Raw genomic sequence first — 23462 nt, forward strand, 5'->3', positions numbered from 1 at the left:
TATAGAAATACTGAACCCAAATTAATAATAAACAGAAGTGCTCTTAACATTTTTTCAGTATTGAAATTGATAAAACAAAACAGGATAGGTATGTGCTAAATACAAGAGGATGAACTCTGATTTTTGCTGCATGTTTTACTACACTAATCTGATTTCTAACAGAACAATCTAAACTAGAATTAGCTTTTAAATCATTGCTGGGTCCTTTCAGCTTATGCGATGGAATAATGAAAATGTCACTTAGGAATGATGGTCACTCTCAATAAACAAGGTACAAGACCAACTCATCGGCTCTTGCTCCAACCAAGCCAGCCCTGGCTCTCAGCCTTCAGGCAAGCATCTGGCTACACTTTATAAGCCGGGGGCACCTCCTGTGGCCCTCTTAACCCCCACCCCATCCACTCAGGTCTACACCCCACATTACTCCTCTTAGAGGAGAGGTTCACCTATGCTATGATAACTTCAGGACCTAGAAAAATGACTTAACCTTTTTTTTTTTTAAATGTTGGTATTTTAAAATTGATATGAGTACACTGTAGCTGTCTTCAGACACACCAGAAGAGGGCATCAGATCTCACTATACATGGTTATGGGCCAGCATGTGGTTGCTGGGAATTGAACTCAGGACCTCTGGAAGAGCAGTCAGTGCTCTTAACTGCTGAGCCATCTCTCCAGCTTGACTCTTGTCCTTTTTAGTGGATATTTTTAAAACTTATTTTAAGTTAATATATAAAATAATGAACTTCATTATGAAGAGATACACATATATGACAAATATACATTCATTCATCTATCTATCTATCTATCTATATACACACACACACCACATACACGCATATATATATATATATATATATATATATATATATATATATGTATATATATGTATATATGGAGATATACATAAGGTATGTATATATATTACACTCATTCATATTTTGTTCCTTATACACGTAAACTGACTTCTGTCACAGCCATCCTCCCAAATTATTGCTTCTCTAACAGCACAAGAACTTCAGAATTAAAAAAGTCCTCCTGAATGACAGCTGAATAGGAAGCAATGAAGAACCCAGACTATAACATGAAGAGAGCAGAGTACTGGTGGCCCGGTAGCTCAGCATTTAACTGTGAGGCACTCAGCCACAGAGAGGAAACCTAGCCACTGACCTCTGAGTAGAATTGCTCAAGGGCAGCTATGCAGTCCAGCTTAGCCTTGAACTCCTGAGCCTCTCAGGTAGTGTGACTCCAGGCCTGCACCACCACAGTGGAATGGAAGCTCTGTCATGTGATCTGACTACTAGGGGCTGCTGGTCTATGCTCTCGCTGCACCCCACTATCTAACAGCTCTGACCCAGAAGGCTTTCATACCTTTTCCAGGTCCTTCCATGTCAGAACAGGGGCGATCGATCCTACCTGGCCTTGAGAGGGCTCCCATGAGACGGGTATAAACAAAACTGCGTGTAACTTGCTCTGGCGAACATCTAAGTGGCTGCTTTGCAGACACACTGGGTGCTGCTAATGTTCTGGCGAGCATCTAAGAGGCTGCTTTGCAGACACACTGGGTGCTGCTGGGTGCATGCATTACGTAATAAAAGCAGATACGCAACACTTTTCAGGTTCATCAGATTTTAAATTACCAAAACTAAAGTAAAAAGTTTTCAGTCAGAAAATGTTACCAAGTCAAATACCTTTTGTCTTGTACATAATCCATGCAATATGTAACGCCAACTCTGTGTTCTGCAACTGTCTCCCTTCCTGTGCACTCCCTGACTCTAAGTGTGTCAACATGTCTCACCTGCCTTGTATGTTCTAATAGGACAGAGGCGTACCTTGTATGTTCTAATAGGACAGAGGNCCTTGTATGTTCTAATAGGACAGAGGCGTACCTTGTATGTTCTAATAGGACAGAGGGGTACCTTGTATGTTCTAATAGGACAGAGGCGTAACCTATCTGTCAGAAACCTAGCTTCATGCGGTAGGCTCTCCCTGGGCATGCTTGTTTAGCGCTCAGAGGCTGGGGGCTCCTGCACTTGGGTAAAATGCTGGTCACACAGCAGTTTAGGTAGGAGCCCTCCACAGCTTTCTTTTCCCTGATACTGATGTACTTAATAATGTTCTCATGTGCTTAACAATGAAGAAAGAGAATACTGCAGCAACACAAATTATACGTATGGTAAAAAGTACCGCAGAAGGGTATGCCTCACTTAAAGCAGACTCCTGTGCTGGTCCCAGGTTTGGGGGAGCGTATGTATCTTATAGCTTAGAGTCTTGATTGACTCTGCTGTGAACATCTCCTAGTGTGTACGTGTATCCTACATTTCCCTAGTGTGTCCGTGCATCCTGACTGTCTCCTTGCTGCACGCTCTCTCTCCCTCCTTTAACCCTTGTCTTTCCTTCCCCCAGGTTGACCACTTTTTGGATGTTTTGTAACCCATTTTATTTACCTAGGGAAGCTCAGCTTTTCGGAAGAGGTTAAAGTAACTGAGTGCTCACTGAAGCATTTTATCAAGCTGTCATTAAGACCCTTAGGAATGATTGTCCTTAGACCCTTAAGGAATGACTGAAGGGAAGAACCAGAAACTAAAGATCGCTGCGCTGCTCTCAAAAAAGCAGGGGCTGGAAAACAGCAAAACGTGGGGCCCACTATGCTTGCGTGGTGTCCGTATTTGAAGGTACAGTGCTTTAAGACCCAGATAAAGCAGTTCTTAATGGAGCTGGCAGCTTTGAGGAAAATAGCCTTTAAGGAACTATTTTCAATAATCTTGATGATTAATTCACAGTCTAAGGTCCATATTTTCTTTAAAAATATTGTAAGTTGACAAATTATGTCCAAATATGTTTAGGAGGTAAAAAGTGATCTTAGACATACGCTGTACAATTTGCAAAGATTAAATAAAGCTAACACACTCTTTAAAATTTTACCATTTTGTGAGGAGCACATGAGACTCCCGCCAACTGTGAAACAATACACACTACCATTAACTCGAGCTGCTCTGCTGTGAGTGGTCAGTGTCCAACTACAGCCTGACCACATCCCATTCCTGACCGACATCCACCCCCCTCTGCTTCTGAGCTGGGTTGCTTCTGATGCCACACTAAGGGAAACTGGAATTTCCTTCTCTGTATCTTCCGTTTCACTTGGCAAGTCTCCACATCCAGGTGTTAAAAATGACAACATTTCTTTCTTACAATCTGAAGACTGCTCCGCCATCATGTGAGCCGGACTTTCTGTTTATCTGTAGATGGACAGCCAGGCAGATGCTAAGGCCCGCATCCTAGGTAACATTTGATGGACGCCCAGGCTGACACTACCGCCACATTCCAGATGATATCAGAAAACAGGCTGAAGCCACGGAGTACAAGATGAATGGAGCCAGGACTCCCACACAGGAAGACAGGAGGGGCTAGGTGCTTAACTCTGTGACATACACAACGCTAAGACTCTACACACTCAGCTGCTCTAACAGTGCAATGAGGTAGAACCCGTTTCCCAATGTTAAACACGTAAATGTGGAAAACTAAAGGGGTTCTGTAGCAGTGAGGATCCAGGGTCCATGTTCTACACCTGCTCTTGGCGACGTCACTAGTTACAGACACAGTCCTCCAGTTACAGGCCGCCTAAGCAGGTAGCCCACTACCTAAGGGACACGAGTGAGGCCGGCGCGTACTCACCCCCACGCTGGCTTCCTGCTCCGTCTCCGGCACATAGGGATAGTGGTTGTAGAACATGTCATTGCGCACCATTTTCTTGCGCATTCTGCAGGGCCCCTCCGTCATCTCCAGCATCCACTTGTCTAGGTGGGAGCCGATGGGGGGGCCCCACAGCCCCCGCTCCCGCAGCAGTTCACACTCGATCTGACACCACTCCTCGGTCACATACTTCAGGGCGTTCTGCTGACGCTGGGGGGGAGAGGGGCCAGGTTGGCTTCTCAACAACAGAAAGGCGCAGCTGGCTTGGAACGGGGTTGTAATGGGGGAAGCGAAGCCATTCAAGCCATTTCAGTAAATGTTATGAATCGTATTTTAGTTTAAAGGAAAGAGAGCTAGTGGTTTTATGAGAGGCGGGGGTTTGCTGGGGGCAGAGAGTGTGACAGACATCCCAGCTGAGGACGCCAGACACTTGACCACCACGGTTCCGGATGCTCACCTCCTGGTACTCCTTGTACTGTGTGTCCACCAGGTCACGCACAACAGCGATGTGTGTGAACATCCACTGGGATATCTCCTGACAAACCACGGAGAAAGAGGCCTTCAACTTTCCTGACTTATTTACTTATTTAATTAATTTATTTTTGAAAATTAATGGTGCCTGAAATAAATGCTGAACGGTGAGTTAAAATCTGGCCAATGTGCTGCTATAGAAAACAAAAGCAAACACGCTAAATGATATACGACAACTGGGGCTAGGCAGCAGCCACAGATCTGCAGTTTCCCACCCCAGCACTGGAGCTCTGCTGGCACACACAGGAACCAACTCAGCTGCGAAGAAGTGCCACGGTCCTGCAGAGCCAGAAGTGCCACGGTCCTGCAGAGCCAACGTATGGCTGAGCTGGGGTGTGGGGCTCAGTGGCTGAGGCTCAGTGCAGACCAGCTAAGTCTGAGAGATCAGCTTGGCCCATGTTCTTCCTTGGTCAAGTAGGGTGAGGCACACGACAGGGGGGCTTCCCAGGGAACAGTCCCCTGCTCTTCTCTGTAGGGACGGGGCATTCCCTGATCCTCTTCCTACATACTGGGCCCCACCTCAAAATTCCTTTCTCAGAAGCTTAGCGTGGCACGACATATGCGGGCTACACGCCAACTCCTTCAGACCCTTTCTACACAGCCCCGGGCCTAAGGGTCAAGTATGAGGATGAAAGGTTAATGGAGGAGGGAGATTTAATAAAATCAATCACAACTGGGCTATAACGATAAACACTCCTCTGTTACCGCCTTATGATCCCTGTAATTATCAATAAGGGAATTATTCAAAGTCAGAAAACATTTTAATAATCTTTCAGTCTCTGACTGCCATTTGGATGCAGTTATGAGTCAGATATACACACCCAGTGCCACGTGCCCTTTACAAAAGGAAGACACTCTAGAATCTGCCAGCCCCCTCTCTCTCTTCTAAAGCGGAATGTAGAAAAGCTCCACACTTCAAGACTTTGCTTGCATATGTTAGCAGGGTTATATAAAACACTGCAACCCTGGAGATTGAACCACTGACCGCCCGGCCATGCAGCTGAGCCTTGTACCTGCGGGGAAGGGCTGTGCTTATGGAGGCCACTCTCCTTCCGGTTCCTTCTCGAGCCTGTTAGCTTGGACAGACCAAAGCCGCTGCTGACCCGGGACAGTTTGGATTGTGTGGTGGGCACCAAGGCTTCTCCCCGACTTATGCATTTCTTCTCGTGGGCTGTAAGTTTAAAATCAAGCAACTGTACAGTTTAACACGTACTTATTAGTCTTTTTCTGTTCTCACATTACCGTTATAGATCACAACCCTCTCCCCATTATCTGCTGTTCCCTTCCTGTAGCTGCTGCTCTCAGTGGTCAAGCGCAGTACGAAAATCTGACCGCAGTGCAGTGAGAAACTAGACTGTGAGTCAGACCAGACTGCACAACTTCTGTCGCAGTTCTACTTTACAGCTCTGACTTCCGGTCTGTCATTGAGCTGTGTACATGAAACCCCTTAGGCTTACAGACAGAGAACACGCGGCAATGTAGAACTCAGTGGCCCCTGCTCCTTTCTTGTGCCTGGGAACAGATCTGGGGACGAGTCACCCAGATGAAGAACTGCTACAAGAGTTGCTACCTCAGAGGTACATACGTCTGTCTTTCAGGTATCACAGACGTACTACTGCTGATCCTGTTTGAGGATGGGCGCTTGACAATTACACAGTGGCTGAGTTAATATTTGGCGGTGATGACGCCACTCCTCCACTTATGTGAAAATTTCAACTATCATGTATCTCTATGCTAACGATTCAGTCCGTCACCCGAAAACTTTTGTTGTTGAGAATATTTTGGAACACAAAATGTTGTACGTTTTAAGAAGGCAATGAAGTGCAAACAGTGTACACAGCTAATCGCCGGGGATCCACGGCAGTACCCCATAGTGTAGCACTTCGATATCACCAGAACCAAACAGATGAGGGTTTGTATAGGGATAAAAACAGCTACCAAGGCAGTTTTAATAAGAAAACCACGTTTTACGGGCTTCTAAAATCCCAGTGTTACAGATAAGAGGCTGTGGGGATCTAGCTTAGATTGTGTCATCTGCGAGGTGCTAGGGTCTAAGCCCATGGGTGGCCAGAGCAGAGCCTGAGCTGTACAAGGCGGAAGCAGTCTGCAGTGCGCTCGGGGGCGGCTCCAGTGGGACCCCAGGGACCCTTCTTACCCAAATGATTCTGCCAGCATTTCAGACCAGCCTCTTCGATGAGCGGCCGGGCCAGGGCTATGTCCACATGGCCCCTGTCGTTCACAGGCAGGCTGACCTTGAAGAGGTCCTCCAGGACTTGTTTCTTACTGTGGATCAGCTCGGTCCAGACTCTGTTGACGGCTTTAATGAGAAGCTGGCGCCCTAGGAAGCGGAAGGAAAGAAAAGGATCCAGAGAGAACACAAAGGCAGCTCTCTTCGTCCTGCTTTCCATCTGGGAATCTGAACTATTACATTTAATTGTAAAACAAAACAATTAGATTATATACAGTTCAGTGAAAAGAGGTATTTAATGTTGATAAGCCAAAGTTAAGTTTTGCCTATGTGGAAAATATTAAAACAAACTTTACACTCATGAGAAGATGCTGTATTATTCACTTATAAAATTAAAAAAAAATTGCAAGCATTTATCTACCAACTTTCAGATAAGAATCGATATCTCAGTCCTTAACCCCAAACTGAATCCAGGACCACTAGTAGTCTGTCAATGGGCTATATTCTCAGGCCCTTAAAAACAATTTTTTACTTAATTTTCTTAATATTTAAATTAATTTTCAGATAGCATACAAAACAAGTATCCTTAGGTGTTTTCATTATGGTGTTTTCCCACACACATACTCACACACATACACACATATTCACATGCACATGTATATATGTACACACACATATACTAAAAACAATTTTTTACTTAATTTTCTTAATATTTAAATTAATTTTCAGATAGAATACAAAACAAGTATCCTTAGATGTTTTCATTATGGTGTTTTCCCACACACATACTCACACACATATTCACATGCACATGTATATATGTACACACACATACACACACACACACACCATTCAGTCAACTCTTGTGCATTGCCCTCTCCTACTCTCCTTCTGGTCCTCTCCCTTCCCCCACAGAGCCCCATCTTCCTTGTCTTCTGTATCCCACCACATTCTTCTCTCACCTCGCTCTCAGGATCTCCCCCCATTCTCTCACGGTGACCCTTTAACTCTCACAACCTCCCCATCTCTCTTACACATACACACATTTAAATCTAGGTCGCACATATGACGTAAACGGGTAGCATCTCTTTCTGAGTCCAGCTTATTTCATTTAATAGCGATTTCTAGAACCATCTTTCTTTTTTCTGCAAATGGCAATGAGAAGATGCCTTTTTCTCTATGTTAAACAAAACCCCATTGTGTCTATGTGCACAATTTCTTTTCGACTTCCTGGCTGTTGTGAGTAGCGGCACAGCACAGACATCAACGTGGATATTCAGATATCTCTATGGTAAGCTAACTTAGCCCTTTAGGTATATATCCAGGAGAGGCCATAATGTAGGCCACACAGTAGCTTTTTTTCATTTGAGATAGGGCTTCACTATAGTTTTGGTTGTTGGCCTTGAACTGACAGGCACCTGCCTGCTTCTGCCTCCTGAGTGCTGGTATTAAAGGTGTGTACCACACAGCTGGCTTCTGTTTTATTTGTTTGGTTTTGTTGAGGACCCTCCGCACTCCCCTGTACCTGCTTCAGTTTATACCCCACTCACAGCCGCTTGCCCATCCTTCCTTAGCAAGCCTTTGAGCCCCTAGAAGGGCTTGTGATTGACAGTCACCAGCCCTGGAGACTAATTCAGTCGGTCAGAGCACCTCCACAATCTACAGTGTCATGAGTTCCCAGAGAGACTGGCGAGGCTGGTCTGCAGAGCTCACACAGTGAGTTCAAGGTCTGCCTGGGTATGTAGTGAAACCCTGACTCAAAAATAAACACAGAAGGTATCAAGTGGTACCAATAACAACCTGTCTCAGAAGACACCTGTCTCTAGTGGGGACATGCCAACACAAACATCAGCAGTTCTAGGCAACGCTGGTTAGCATTTGCAGCAGCTGCCACCAGGTTTCCGAAGGTTCAGGGTGACTGTCATCGGGCTTAGCTGTCTGCGTGTAGGCTGGCATGTGTGCGGGTTGGCTGTGTTAGCAGTGTTTGAACCCACTGTTGTTATGTGTAAAGACAGGAAATGAACAATACTAGCACCATCAGCGGGAAGGTTACCTTCACTGATGTCTTGGCTGTAGCCACCGTCTGGTTCGATGTCCGAGGGAATCATGATGTGCCACGTGGTCATGCGAGCCTCGGCTTCCAGTCCAAATCCTTCCACACTGCTGAAACATTCAAACCAGATATCTGAAGGGATGGTATAGCCGAAAGCTATAATCACTACGAATTACTCTGCAGACGCGTGTAAGCACAGGCCCCAACACATCATTCCGTTACCGCCAGACAGACATTCAGCAGGCTGAGTGACCGCAGAGGCGCCATTTTTAAGGGATGATCTCACAAGCGCACAGAGCTGCCTGTGGTTCAGAAAGTTTCTAGGGATCCAGACTGCCGCGTTAACATTAGGGAGCTTTAGATTAGCCCTAATGTCTTTATCTTAAGATTACAAAGAGGTCTCTTCTCTAGGACCACTGCTTGCATGCCTGTGGCCCCCCCGGTCTGTAGCTCACTCTTCTTGGCTTCAGTAGCAGTGAGACATCTAACAGCTGCTCTGAGGTACCAAGCTCTTCCCTCCCTGAAGATGACTACACTCTTCCTTCTACAGCAGTAGACGGCCGACACAACAGGAACCCAGCGATAATGTTGTAGGCACGCCTCTCACATTGCTTTGGGATTTATCTACTTGTTTATTTCTTACTGGCTTTTGCTGGCATATAAGGTTCCTGGTTTTGTGCTTTTAGGGATTTTGTTTGTGCACATGTGTGCCTGGGAGTTTCTTGCCGTTTTTCTGTTTTCTTTTTATTCTGGTTTATTTGTTTTTGTTTTGTTAACCTGTTTGTTTTATAAGAGAGAGAAAGAAAAGGGGTGTATTGGTGGGTCAGTGGGGAGAACCTCAGAGGGGAAACCATGATCAGGATTATTGTATAAAACATATTTTTTCAATAAAAATGTCCTTTTATAATTACATGAATGACATATGGTGATTATGAAAGATTTAGATGTAAAACTAAATGAAAAGGAAAACAAAAATCCTCATTGTTTCTGCTAAAATGCAACACTTGCCCTGTACGGCTTTCATGAAGCGGTGAAGAAAGAAGGCGATCATTATCACATAAGCAATCACTGACAACAGGGCAACGGGACCGCGAGACTTACCTTCCAGCATGTAGATTAATCAGGCAGTGAGCAAGACAGCTAATGAATTCCTGGTCATGGTTTCCTGGTCCCAGGATTAAGTTCCGGTTCACAGTAAGCACCCGGAGTGAATCCAGAAGGGCAACTTGCTGGGGGACAGTTTTGTGCGCGCGGGAGAACTGGTACAAGATGGTCCGATTGAGGCAGTGATACACTGCATCCAGCGACAAGCCCTGTGACCGTCTCTTCGACTGAAGAAATAATAGAAATCTTTTCAGTAAGAGGACAAAAATGCAAACCCCACTGTCGTTCACAAGCACGCTCGCATCGGCTACTACCCAACAGCCGTCATGCTAAGTCCTCGGAGTGCTTGGCTTAAAAATCCTGCGACCTTGCTATTACGGATTCAGAACCCACGAGACACATAAATGCAGTTTAAGAATGAAGAGAGTCGGGGCTGGTGAGATGGCTCAGTGGGTAAGAGCACCCGATTGCTCTTCCGAAGGTCCGGAGTTCAAATCCCAGCAACCACATGGTGGCTCATAACCATCCGTAACAAGATCTGGCGCCCTCTTCTGGAGTGTCTGAAGACAGCTACAGTGTACTTACATATAATAAATAAATAAATCTTAAAAAAAAAAAAAAAAAAAAAAAAAGAATGAAGAGAGTCCTGTACAAATATCCCCTGTGAGGAGGTCACTGCCACACTACCCTAGTCAGGATGAATGGTCTCTTACGCTGACTAAAGAGTTGACCAGAACTCCAGCGGGTGCTATGCTGGGCTGGGGCTTCACCCCACAGTTGAGAGCTGTTCTCTTTGGCTTAACTATAAATGTGCATCATCAGAGCGAATGGTCCACCCAATTACACCCGCAGAACACAGCACAGGGCAAGTGTTGCAGTATGGCATAAGGAGGAGAGGTTTTTTTTTTTCTTTTCATTTACTTTTTACATCTTTAATTTTGGTCATAATCACCATATGTCACTCATGTAATTGTGAAAGGAAATTTGCCATGTTTTTTTTTTAGTTGAAAATTTTATTTCTTCTGGCTATAGATTCTGATCTTTGCCAGATCAGAATCTATATGCCCAACTACTTTGATTTTCCCCACCTACTAAACTACATGCCCTTTGTTTTGTTTCTTCATCTTTCTTGTTAGAAAACAAATGAAAGAAACAACAACCCAAACCAAAAGGAAAACAATAAAAGCAGAATGAAAAGAAAACACAAGAAACACACAGGCACACACACACACACAAAACTCAAACACACAAAACCAGAAACCATAATATACAGGGGAAACTATTTCCCATTTTTCTACATTATAAAGTAAGATTAGTCTCATGTGTCAAATGCTCTTCAGGCAAGCATACACGAGGGGAAATGCATCCTCTAAGGACTGCAGATGACAACAGTGGAGGCTCAGCTAACAGAAGAACGTCCCCTCAGTATGGATCTCATGTCCGTAGTTTTCATACAATAACATAAAAACTTATCAAGTTGTATTAACTAAGGTATTTAATGCATGTGGGTGGGGCTTGGTTAGAACAATCACAGTTTGAAAACGCCAGGTACCTTCCCCTGGAGAGCACTGGCCCCGGGTGAGGGAGAGGAGTTCAAAGTACGTAGTTTTAAATTCACTTTTTACAAAGATTGGGTACACCTGAGAATATTCACTATCTCATTAGTTACATCTACTTCTGGTAATTTTGACACAATAGGAAAAAGATTATCCAAAGAAAAACATGCACTCCAGTGAATAGTGACGATGGATTACCTGTGCGATGAGTTGAATGATAAAATCTATAAGAAGTTTAGATTCTTTGTTGAACATGCCTTGCCAAAGCTTGTCCACCACGCGTTGTGTGAAGTAAAACACGTTGTTCACCAATACCTGGTAGCTCCCTCCACTGGTAATAGGCAGAGATGCATCTTCCCCTAAGTCCAGGTAGGAAAAGAAAGACACAGGCTAAGGCAAGCTGGGTGTACCCGACTGTCCTCATGAACCATGAGCGCATGCTCTTAGGGACTATCTTAAGGACATGCACAGATGGAAATCAGGATAAACACTGGAAAGAATATTTTCTCAAGTTTAAAGCTTTGTGGGCTGAAAGTCTTACACTTAAAGCCAGCCTGTGAGAAACTAGAACTATCAGCAACAGTCAGTATATTTCCACCCTATAAAAAAGTTCAATTAAAGATGGGTTATCTGTGAATAATGAACGGGAATGAAAAGTAAGCCAAAGAAAACTCTTTGTGGCGCACTTCCCACAGTGATAAGGTGGCAGCGCACTTCCCACAGTGATAAGGTGGCAGCGCACTTCCCACAGTGATAAGGTGGCATAAGATCCAGAAGAAACCAGTCAAGTGCCTCAGACAGCTGTGACCAGCAGTGCAGTCTCCCCTAACCAGGTGACCCCCTTGGGCTGCTGTGAGCACACTGGCTCAGACCAGCCTCTTCTCCCACACTGTACCATCCCGAGGCTCCACAGACAAGTTCCTTTGTCATCCCCTGCTAGGGCGCTCATTCTGTATCCTTTTGCGGCACAGATGACCTCAGCAGAGAACAGGCACAAAAATGTGAGCTGATGTCGAGTTTTGAACACACAGTTACATACTGACTGAAGATTACTTCTGGCAAAGTTACTTTGCAAAATATTAATTTACCAGCACAGAGGTTCTACGATTCAAGTGACCACTCGAGAGTAGCATACAAAGTAAGTTGCTACAACTTCTTACACTTTTGCTTTTTGAGAAGGGTCTCATGAGGTAGCCTAGGCTCTCCTTGAACCTGCAATGGTCCTGATGTAGCTTCTGGCATCACGACTGAATGATAGGTAGCCACACTATGCCTGGCTTCAAGCCGATACATTTTCTTCTCTTTGAAATTTCATGTTGTCTGATACATACGTGATGTCTCTATTGTAAATGCCTCAAGTGTTGCTTCCATATGGCAGTTCAATACAAGCGCTTTAAGAGAACACAGTCCAGTGCATTTTGACCTTCAGAAACACACCCTGAAGACTAGCGTGCACATCCTGGAAACTTCACGACCATACAGACACACATTCTCTACATGTCTGTAGCTCCCGAATAAGAGTGTTTACAGCAGTGGTGTTGTCTCTACATGGAACATTTCATATGTCTCCCAGCAACAATACGGAAAGCATATGAGACAGCTCTCTATAGTGACACTAGCAAACAGCTGTGCGCAAAACCATGAATGTATCATCTCAAACATTCCACACAAAAAAGTCATACAATGGGCCAGACTAAAGAGACAGAATGTGGCGCTTGGAGAGGGGAAAGTGACAATACAAACCCTTTAGAAATTAAACCCAGCATTACCCAATAACACATCAGCCGCCAGCAAGTGATCCATCACACTGTCCAGAACGTGCGTCTGGAACTCTTTCTGCTGAGTTCTTGTAGATCTCTCAGGGGAAGCCTGTATATTAAAACAACACACACACATGGGAATCAGAAATACTAACTACGGAAACATGGGCTCCACCACAGTTACATTGTAAACTATGTCTGAAAGAAGAAACCAGCCCAAGCTGGTCTACGGGGGAGACTGGCACAGGAGGGTCATCTGTGCTTACAACCATATTCTTCCTCTTCAAACCACAGAATCTTCAACAGTATAAAGAAAAAGCCCCATCTCCGAAATGATTCTTTCCAAACCCTGATCTCAAATGGGTACTGCTGTGTATTCAAAGGGCAAATACCGAATCCCAAGGCCTGGCTGCTCCAAGATGAACAAATCCTTACAAATACCACCATTTGTTGTGTAAACCTTGCCCCAAATTATCCCCGATTTATTCATAAAGATCCCTACAGCCTGTAGCTGGGCAGAGAGGTCGGCAGGGCTAGAGATCCCACTGGGGTCTCAGGCAGGGACCATGGGAGGAGAGAGGAAGAAGGAAGAAGTCACCATGGGGTAGGTGGACTCTTGAGCACGTGGCCATGAGGGCCAGCCCAAGCTGAAAGTGCCAAGTTATACCTCGGGGTTATTGACAGGGAAGTGGACAAAAAAAGCATAGAGCGTTGATATCTACCCAGCTCTGGTGTTTTAAGGCTTATTGTAAATATAAAGGCTTTTGTGTCTTTTATTTGGGAACTATATCATCTAACTGAAGTAAACCCCTCCCCCAAATGATATTTACTACAACAATAAGATGTGAAAAATATTTGGTAATTCACCACTATATCTCATTTCAGCAGTTTATAAGGAAAAGCATATGAAATAAGCCATAAAGTCATTAAAGTAAATGTAAAAACTCAAGAAATACAGTAGCCAAGAGTCCTCAATGGGGAAGAGATATTCAAAGAAAAAATAACTTAGGCCCACAATTCAGTGTGGAGCTTCATTTCGTTAAGAGGGAAGAAGCTATGGGTTGTGTTTTTTCCCATCTGTGAAGGGAAGCACTGTGGCTGGCTGGAGCCAATGAGGATGCTCCTCCAGTTGTCTATGGGCAGTGCGGTTTGTTCATGGTCAACAGCTGTGTGGCTGGCATTCTGATGGAGATCTGCGGAGTGCTTATTTTGAGCAAAAGTTTAGGACACAGTTGAACTACTGACTGTCAGCTGTTTCTGATGGCCATTAGGCAGAACAGCCCAGGCAACCAGCTTTCAAGTACACAGCCTGGCAAATGGCAAGAAGAATCCCTTTGCTGTCCTTTTGAAATGCCAGACCTTTGACACACAGTGAACAGTTCCAACTGCCACAGCGTTCTTGTATATGTAGGTGGAGGCGTGCTATTGGTGCTTCGCAGACAAACAGGGAACCACAGCCTTCAAGTATTTCTGACCATCCCACCTGCTCCTCATGGCTTGGCTCAGCCACTTCCTTATACAACCCAGGACCACCTGTCCAGGGGTGGCATGGCCCACAATGCCACCTTGTAGTGTCATGTCCTCAACTAAGAGTATCTCTTCCAAAATGACTCTAGTTGTGTCAAGTTGAAAACCAAGAGTCACACCCTCTCTCTAAAATGGGGACATATCTATTTCAAAGTGACAATTGGCAGTTAATGACATAAATGTAAATACCAAAGCCCTGTAGCTGGCACATGAGAACACTCTAATGGATTATTTTATAGGTCACAGCGGTGCCCACATTCACAAAATCTTAAGTTCTTTCAAAGCTAGGCTGCTGTGACTCCCAGGAGGACCATTTGAATTAGGCAACTCAGGCCAGTAATAAATATGAATTTCATCGTCACTCTGAAGCATCAGAGGACTAAATGCATCCACAACTCCTTCTGGAACTAGAGATACTTTCAGTGGCAGTTAAGTCCTGATGTAAGAAATACTCGGGGCTGGATGCCCTGTTGGTTAGAGAGGCATGTTCCTCTGAAACCCCCCATTCCTTCTTTGTAAAGGAGCCATCATGCAGAAGAAAGGAAATGTTCACGACCAACCTCACCTGACCTGGCTTTGACTCCTCTGCTCCGCTCTCATGTGCTCCCACCCCTGTCTCAATCTGACCTGTAGCAAGTCCAGCTACTCAGGCAGAGGCCAAGAACAATCACTAATAATAATCTTAATAATCTTTAATCATTCATACTCTTAAGCCAGGCCTCTTGACTTTCCTGTATGTCTCAAGTGCCAGGACTACCAACTATTACCTGTGCTATCTTGTTTAATTTTCATTATAGTTATCAGACACGGGCTCGATTGTTAGATCACTGTACAGATGAATAAACAGTCAAGTAGGTACAGAGCTTGACAAGGTCACAGAGCTGGAACCTAAACACAAGGCTCTTCAGAATTACTGGGTGACATGCTGTCTCGTTTGCCCATCACCGAGCTCTGCCATGGAGCGCTATCACCAGGCTCCATCAGTGAGCTCTGTCCCCGACGGCTACCACAAGGCTCTGCCAGCAAGCTCCAGCTCTAGCCCCGTGACCTCCTCAAGGTCCCCAGAGGAACAAGTTCTATCAGGCAAGGCTTACTGCTGACACATTATTCTTTCTGCCCATTTTAAACACTTGTGGCCTGGTTAAAATGCTCCTAAATTCTGTGGCCACTTCTTTTAATTGGCCACACTGAGATTTTTTTCCTCAGGAATGGTTTTGAGGTTGTGTAACTGTATTGGCCACTAGAGGGAGCAGAGGAACTGCTTGTGTGTGAAGTGGAGGGCTCTTCCATTCCTCCCTCTGAAGAGAGCAGCCCGCCCCCCCCCCACCCCCCTCACCTCATATAATGCACAGCAAGGCTCTTTGGCACTTTGTGCATGCAATGACCAGAAGAACCAGCCAGGATTTGAACTCAGGACCTTTGGAAAAGCAGTCAGCGCTCTTACCCACTGAGCCATCTCATCAGCCCCTTGATCTATTTTCTTTAGTGATACCAATAGGTGACTATCTTCTCATCTTGATCATTTGATACCACTGTTTGGAATCAAAGCCACGGCCTTGTACAGTCTCTTATAGGGCGGCATGCCCAGCTCTAGATGAGCATCTGAGAGCAGTTTTCGGAGATGGTTTACCTCTACAGCCAGCCATGATGGCACTTGAGCTGTGGAGTCGCTCTTCTCCCGTGCAGCTATTTCCTGTCACCCATCACAGGAAGGGATGAACAGGAGCCTGCTGCCTGTGGGAAAACTTTGTAAGCTGCACCGGACAGGGGTAGCAGTACTGCGTGGGGGTGGCGGTGGGTGATGGCGACTGCTTGAATCGGGACATCGGGAAGAGTGAGGGCTGGCATACGCATACTCCTGCCTATGAGCTAGATGCAGCCTGGGTCTGGACTCACTGAGCCCTATTTCTTCCCCAGCTCCTTCATAGTAGAACTGCACAGGTGAAGAACTGTGCCACAAACCTGCAGTATCATTTGACCCTTAACAGAAAAGTTTGCCAAAGGGGGAAAAAAAAAAGTTGATAAAGGACTAAGGCAGAAGGCTGTTTAGAGAATGAGAAAAGCAGAACAAACAGAGAATAACACGTGTGTGACGATAAAAGCCATGCACCCTCCCGTGTTCTGCCCAGACATCATCCAGGAGAACCGGAAGCCTAAAGTATTCTGCACAGACCGTAATCGGGGATGAATTCTCTCACTATAAAAGGAAGGTGCTACACATTTGTCTCTTTGTCATTACCTCCAACAACAGATCGATCAGTGGCGTCTGCTTGCTGGCTGGGGTGAGACAGAGGTTGTCGATGATCAAGACCCGCATGAAGTCAAAGACGAACTTCTTAGCCGGGTGATTGGTCAGATAGGTCTTGGTGCCCACATTGCAGTACTCGGACTGGCTCCTGTTCATCCCCGTGTCTGCGGCGAAGGCTTTAAACTCTTCTGCTGGAGACCCGACCTCATCATCCAGATCTGTCACCTAGCGAAGGAAATCAGGCAGGATCGAATCAGAGTTTATGTAGCGCCTTCACAGCACGTGTGCTAAAACAAACAAACAAACACCCAATACTAAACAAAACAAAACAAAACTGTGGTGGCAGCAGTGGTGCCACCAGAAGCACGCTCCCCGCCTCAGCCCCTTCTTCCCATTCAGCTTCTCCGCTCATGGCTGTAGACTGTGTTCAAGGCAGCCATCTGGCACTATGCCATGTCACTCTCTGACTGACCGTGAGTAATATACCGGCTTTATGGGGGTTATAAACACTTCACATAAATGAATTGGTAACATGAGGGTGATCGTCTGCACATAGGAAAAAAGCCAATGTCACAGGTAATGGAGGAATATAGTATAATGGTGATCCCCAAGGGTTGAGGTTTCTCTCTTTTTTTTTTCAGTAAACAAGTCACAAATGCTGATAAGGAAGTTCATATATGTACATACAAGCACTCCCATGCTCCAGAGCACACACGCACACACACTCATACACACGCACATGCAAGCGCACATGGACACTTTTTAAAACTTCAGCCCCTGCAACATGACAGGAAGGAGAGTCAGAAGCTGTGTGAGACGGAATTATCTGTGTTGCTGTGTCTGACTGCAGCCTAAGGTTTCCCATTAACGTTTGTAACAAAATAACAGGCTGAGCAAGAGGTAAGAAAAGCTGAGCAGAAATAATCACATCTATCATTTACAAAGAAAGTCAACTCTATGAGTCACTTGTTAAAAGTGAAGTACAGCAAATATCTACTTTTCAAAACAAAAAGAGAAAGCAGCTCCATTTGGTGACAGTCCCGTTCTCCCGAAGGACAGTCACCATCTTTTGGGCAAGGTCTGTAATAGCTGCTGCCTGCCTGTGGATGTCAGCAGGGAGCCTGGGCAAGCACGGAGGAGGGCAGAGGAGAGCAGGCCAGAGCTCAGGCTCTGAGGAAAGGCAGAAGGAGCAGACAGTGACAGAGAGGTGGGACAGAGAGTGACAAACAGAGAGCTGGTCAGCAGCTTAGGAAAACCAAGGTCTGCTCTCCACCAGAGCACACTGGCATCTCCATCCCCTCCCTCGCCTTACCATCTCTGAGTACGGGCGGATGTTGAAGGGAAAGACGGTGGCTGCTAAGGCACACAGGAAGTCGGGGCTCAGCCACATGGAGGCGAGGTCTGGGACGTTGTGATACAGGTACCTAAAGAACTGCATCAGGGTCACTGGATACTCTCGGAGCCACGAGCCCTCCTCTTCCGACTGCCATGGCTAACATGGGGGCAAGAGAGAGCGATCGTGTTAGCCAAGTGACACTTCTAAGATACCCAAGCTGGGCTTGTGGACTGTGGGAAGGAAGATCAGGAGTAAGGTCATCCTCGGCTACCTAGTTTAAGGTTAGCCTGGGCTACATGAGACCTTGTCTCAATTCAGAGAGTAGAAGGGGGGTGTGTGTGCAGGGAGGGGGACTTATTATTCGTTATTTTTCAACCCTGCAGATATCATTGATCCAAAATTTTATAAATCACACACGAGTAAAGATGTATGTGCATACATGTAAACCAATCTAATAGCCAGAAAACCAGCCACATCCTTAGAAACGTGGCCAGCGCCCCTGCAGCGCAGCTAAGAACAGTTGCTGCTCTCAGCGTGAGTATGGCCTGAATCCCAGCCGCTCACTGTTCCTGTGCATCCTGTCAGAAAACGGGGAGTAAGATAAAGATGCCAAGTTGTCTTTCCCTGTGAGCCTTGCACTACAGCACAGTGCAATACCAGTACTGACACTCCACAGCACTATAGGTGAGCAGGAAAGAAAAGATGCACAAACAAGCATTTGAAAAACACGTATTTCCTGATACCTGCCCTGAGAGTGGCATCTTCCTTAATACAGACATTTGGCTATGAACCAGCATGAGAGTGAGGCCCCCAGGGAACCCCAAGGGGATGCATCTAATGTTTTCGGATGATAGAACAACAGTGTGAATTAAAATTACAGCCATCAGATATATCTACTTCAAGGAATCTAGGCCAGCTTCCCTTCTGACACACACTTCTAAGCTGTGCGTGCGTCATCTGTCACCGGACACATGGGGGCAGGGGCTGTCACTTCTAATTCTTCATCTCTAAGTTCAAAATAAGACAAAGTGTGAAAAAGAAAATATTCACCTATTGATGTTTTAACATCTAAATGAGAGTAGTTTAAGAATCTCAACATGGGCTGAGCAGTGGTGGCNGAGTGAGTTCCAGGACAGCCAGGGCTAAACAGAGAAACCCTGTCTCAAAAAAAACCAATACCAAAAACAAAAACAAAAAACAAAAAAGAATCTCAACATGTAACCATATTAATAGACACACGATACCTTGATTTTATATGTATATCTATCAAATATATCTAATGTTGGTGATATTAGCACTCTTTAAACTATTTTGGGTGTATATTTCTTTATTAAATCCTCACGCACTATGAGGTAAACACTGTTTTCACCAGACATCTAACCTTGGGAAACAGAAGTGCAAAGAAGCTAGCGTGTCTGCGACACCAGGAGCAGATCCTGGCTTCCTGAGTCTGTGGCTTCAGGTCTCTCAAGAGCCTAGTATGAAACCCCAGCTCACACATGGCAGAGAAACAGTCTAGCACCGAGCCATACCCCCAGCCTCTAACCTGTGCTCTTACTACCCATCCTTACACCAGAGCTAAGAAGACAGGGTGGGGGCTGGCAGGACAAGGAAGTAGGTGGCCACAGTAAATACCAGCAAGCTTTGTCTGTAAGGCCGCCAGCACTGCGCGTGCGCACACAGGCCCTCCTGCCCTCCACAACTCACCGAGTTCAGCATGCTGCGCAGCATCCCGAGCAGCAGGAAGGCAGACTCTGTGCACACATTGTGGATGGAAGAGACCACCGTTCCGCTGGAGGCAGGGACACCAAAGATAAATGTCCAGATGGAATCCAGATCAAACTGCAGAGCAAACGAGCAATGGCCAGTCACTACCAGCTTTTTCTAGGAGATCCTTAGAAATTCCAATATCCTAAAATTTCTTTAAAACTACTTTTCCTTCCTTCCTTCCTTCCTCCCTCCCTCCCTCCCTCCCTCCCTCCCTCCCTCCCTCCCTCCCTTTTAAACCAAGTAATGATAAACAGGTCAGCGCCAACCCTCCGTTCTGTACATCAGAACTTGGTTGGTACGGTGCCCACCAGCAATCATTCTGCTCCATCTCAGCCCTTTTTTTCCAAGACAAAATATGGCCACACCCCCCACAAGCACTAGCAAACTATGGAATTATAAATGTGACAGTCTCGAGCAAGACGTCTCTAGAAGCATAATTAACTCACTCTCCAAACGCCAAACTCGGCAATGACTCAAATTTATGCTACTTACAAGTAAGCTTTGACAAGACGAGACTCCTGAGAGCAGTTTAGGAAACCCTCGTGACCACAGTGCTGTGTGACCACAGTGCTGTGCAAGTGAGCCAGGAGCACCTGGGAAGGCGCACCCTGCTGAGCAGGAGTCTCTGCCTCGATTTCACAGAAGGGGGCTACTCAGGATTTCATGGGAAGCGTTTGCTCAAATAGTGACAGTGACTCGAATAGCGAATATCAAGTACGAGCCAATTTGAATTTAAAGGCTAAGGTCTTACGAAGCCACAGACGTAAGCTACATTGAGACAATTTTAACAGTCTTCAAGGACAACTCAAATCACTGATCGTTTCCTGAGAATGTAAATGTTATTCAGCCATGGAGAAATTAAAAATATTTTTCAAATCAAATTCTTGTGTGTGTGTGTGTTCACAGGTGTGCACACATGCAAGCATACACAATAAGCAGATATGTGTGGAGACCCAAGGCTGACATCTGGTGCCTCTCCTTCATCATTCTCTAGCCTTCACTCTTATGTTTTGAGACAAAGTCCCTTTCCTTGACCCTGAAGTCCACCACTTTGGCTCACATTGTCAATGAACTCCAGCGGTCACACAGGATGTGCAGTCATGGTGGCTTTTTACTTGGGGTCTGGGGATCTGAACCCAGGTCCTCAAGCACCTTACAGCCTCAGCATCTCCCAGACCCTCCCTTCCTTTTTAATGATCTGAAAGTGAAATCCTATCTCTAGGTAAAGTTGCATTACTCAAAACAATCCTTCAGACCGTCGTGACTGTCACCCGAGGTCTGTGTGCACAGACTGTCATACAGAACAACCAGAAAGAGAAGAAGCAAAACAAAAGCATGTCTTTTTAGGACAATTACCTAGCAAATGTTCAGGTTTTTAAAATTCTCAAATCAAACTTTAAACGTCAGAAGTAACGGTATCTGTAATTTTACAGTGACACCTTACTAGGTAATTCCTACCTGGCAACCCTGCTTACATCGGCTGCTGGTGACAGGCACACTGACCTGCAGGTTCTCGGGCAGCTCGCTCACTGGCTGTTGCAGAAACAAGGCCATAAGGAGAAAATAGAGGGCAGGGACATTCGTGTGCTTAGGGAGGAAAGACTGGAGAACCAGAAAACCGGGAAAATGGCAGGCGTCCCGGTTAATCTCCCTGACCGTGGATCTCCCTCCGGCACTCCTGCCCACATTGAATCCTAGAGAAGAGAGTCGGGAAGAGAGTCAGCAACCAGGAGCCCAGATGCTGCAGGCGGGACACACCTGTCCAGAACTCACACGAGTAAAGCCGGCTAGCTGCCCACAGCAGAGCTCAGCTCTCTTTAGCCCACTCTCAGCCAATGGCTGCATCTTTAGCACAGGATACAGGTTTTGACAGAGAGCTGGGAGAACCAGATATAAGTCTATGAACACTTCTCCTAGTGAAACAATCCCTGGTTCATTAGAAGAGGAACCTTAACCCAAAAGAGCACTAACATCCGCACACTCAGGCTTCCAAAAGAATTCTGTGGAGCTGAGCCAAGAGTCAAACAGAAGATGGAACATTTCAAAATACGCTCGGGAAAATGTAATTAATACACTCCATTTGTCCTCAACAAAACAAAACACCCCATAAACTTGTTGCCCTGAAATTATGTATGGATTCAGGTTTAAGATTACATTTAGAAAAGATGACTTCCTTATACATCACAGTCTGTACTGTGTCAGAGGCAGCCAGGCCTGGGAAAGGCAGATCCAGGCCAAGTATGGCTGTGGTCCCAACAAGCTGAGTGGGTCACCCACGGTCCTCTGGAGGAGAGAACCACTGCTATGGCTAAGAACATGCATCATCTATCAGCCAGTCTCCACAGGAGTCCCCGAGCACACATGAGCTGTAGCACGCAGCCCAAGCGTGGTTTCTCTGCCACCCCATTCCTAGGACAATGCTCCATGCTGAGTGATGTCAGCCAGGACTCCAACAGAAATCGGTGAGCAGAAGCCACTAGATGGATGACTGACTTCCGCTCTGAAGCTATTAAAATTCCAAGTGGAGACACATTTTTTCCTAATGTTGTGTGAGGATAAGAATAACTATTACTTATCACAATAAAAGAACAATTTATGTCTGGGTTGCTTTTAAGTATATGTACCTTAATCAATGGCTCAGTGTGACTTAGTTGAAGAAAAATTGTACAGCAGTCTATCACACTTGTGCACATGTCTCATTTCTGAATCACTACGATCACATGACTTAGATGCTGCCACTTACGTCTGAGTCACTGGAGCTTAAATTCTGACACCTCCCAGCTGTGTGACTGACTTCAGCCCCAGCCATGTCTTTGCCTTTTAGTCTGAGCTGTGGAGGACACATTTATGATTCACAAAGACACGTGGCAAATGGATAGCTATGGACAGGAAGCACAAACTCCTGATCCCTCCTACTGGGCAGTTCCTCTGTCACTTGCTAATTATTGAGTTAATAATGGTCAAAGATGGATGTATGTTCCAATCAAAGCACGACCAGTTCTTTACATTTCCACGTTGTAAAACTCTTTCTCTTCTCTGGCGTTAGTTTGAGTTTGGAAGACTGTAAGTTTTTCTTTTTATTGTTACTAAAATGCACAACTCTCAATGGCTACGACATGGACTGGAGGACACAAGACTTAAAAAGCAGAGAACAGCTGCTTATTTTAAAGCAGCGAGCTCCCGTAGTCTCTTACCTAACACAGTTCCGATCTTGTTTGTCAGGACGGAATCTGTCTGCTCCAGCCAGCCCCCGCCACTGAGTCCCTCTTTAAACTTGATGAGAATGGACTGGTTACTCAGCAGGACAACGAGAATCCTCATGGCGGCCGTGACTGTGGTGGGATGCAAGTGCTCTTCCATGAACATCATGATCCAGTCGAAACCCAGTGTCCTGACCAGCTCTTCACAAGCCCTGATCAAAGACAGGATGGCTTCAGTGAAATAGTCTGTGTCAGGAACTCACATTTCATATTAGAAAAATACAACTGAGCCTCGTTGTTGAGACACTGTGAGTTTCAGGGTTCAAGTCAACTCATTAAAGCCCATGCAAGTCTCAGAAAGTGACAGCATACGGGACTAGTGGCTCATGTTCGTTCTCTCTCTCTCTCTCTCTCTCTCTCTCTCTCTCTCTCCCTTTTCTCTCTCCTACCCAGCCCCAGCTGTCCTAAAACTCAATACATCAACCAGGCTAGCCTTGAA

General features: G+C 45.6%; 1 protein-coding gene across 1 annotated transcript in view; it reads right to left on the reverse strand.

Moving 5' to 3' along the window:
• Wdfy3 (WD repeat and FYVE domain containing 3) overlaps positions 1-23462 on the reverse strand; it is a 227846-nt gene that overhangs the window by 43579 nt on the left and 160805 nt on the right. Inside the window, exons 33-45 of the mRNA XM_029545025.1 lie at positions 22958-23175; positions 21222-21457; positions 19701-19835; positions 17970-18149; positions 16649-16882; positions 12892-12991; positions 11321-11481; positions 9564-9793; positions 8463-8572; positions 6377-6559; positions 5235-5392; positions 4148-4225; positions 3673-3900 (exon numbers count right to left, since the gene is read on the reverse strand). Of these exons, the coding sequence (XP_029400885.1) occupies positions 3673-3900; positions 4148-4225; positions 5235-5392; positions 6377-6559; positions 8463-8572; positions 9564-9793; positions 11321-11481; positions 12892-12991; positions 16649-16882; positions 17970-18149; positions 19701-19835; positions 21222-21457; positions 22958-23175 (2251 nt within the window). The remainder of the gene's footprint in view (positions 1-3672; positions 3901-4147; positions 4226-5234; positions 5393-6376; positions 6560-8462; positions 8573-9563; positions 9794-11320; positions 11482-12891; positions 12992-16648; positions 16883-17969; positions 18150-19700; positions 19836-21221; positions 21458-22957; positions 23176-23462) is intronic.

Source organism: Mus pahari, chromosome 13, assembly GCF_900095145.1.
Source record: "Mus pahari chromosome 13, PAHARI_EIJ_v1.1, whole genome shotgun sequence".
Lineage (NCBI taxonomy): Eukaryota > Metazoa > Chordata > Mammalia > Rodentia > Muridae > Mus > Mus pahari.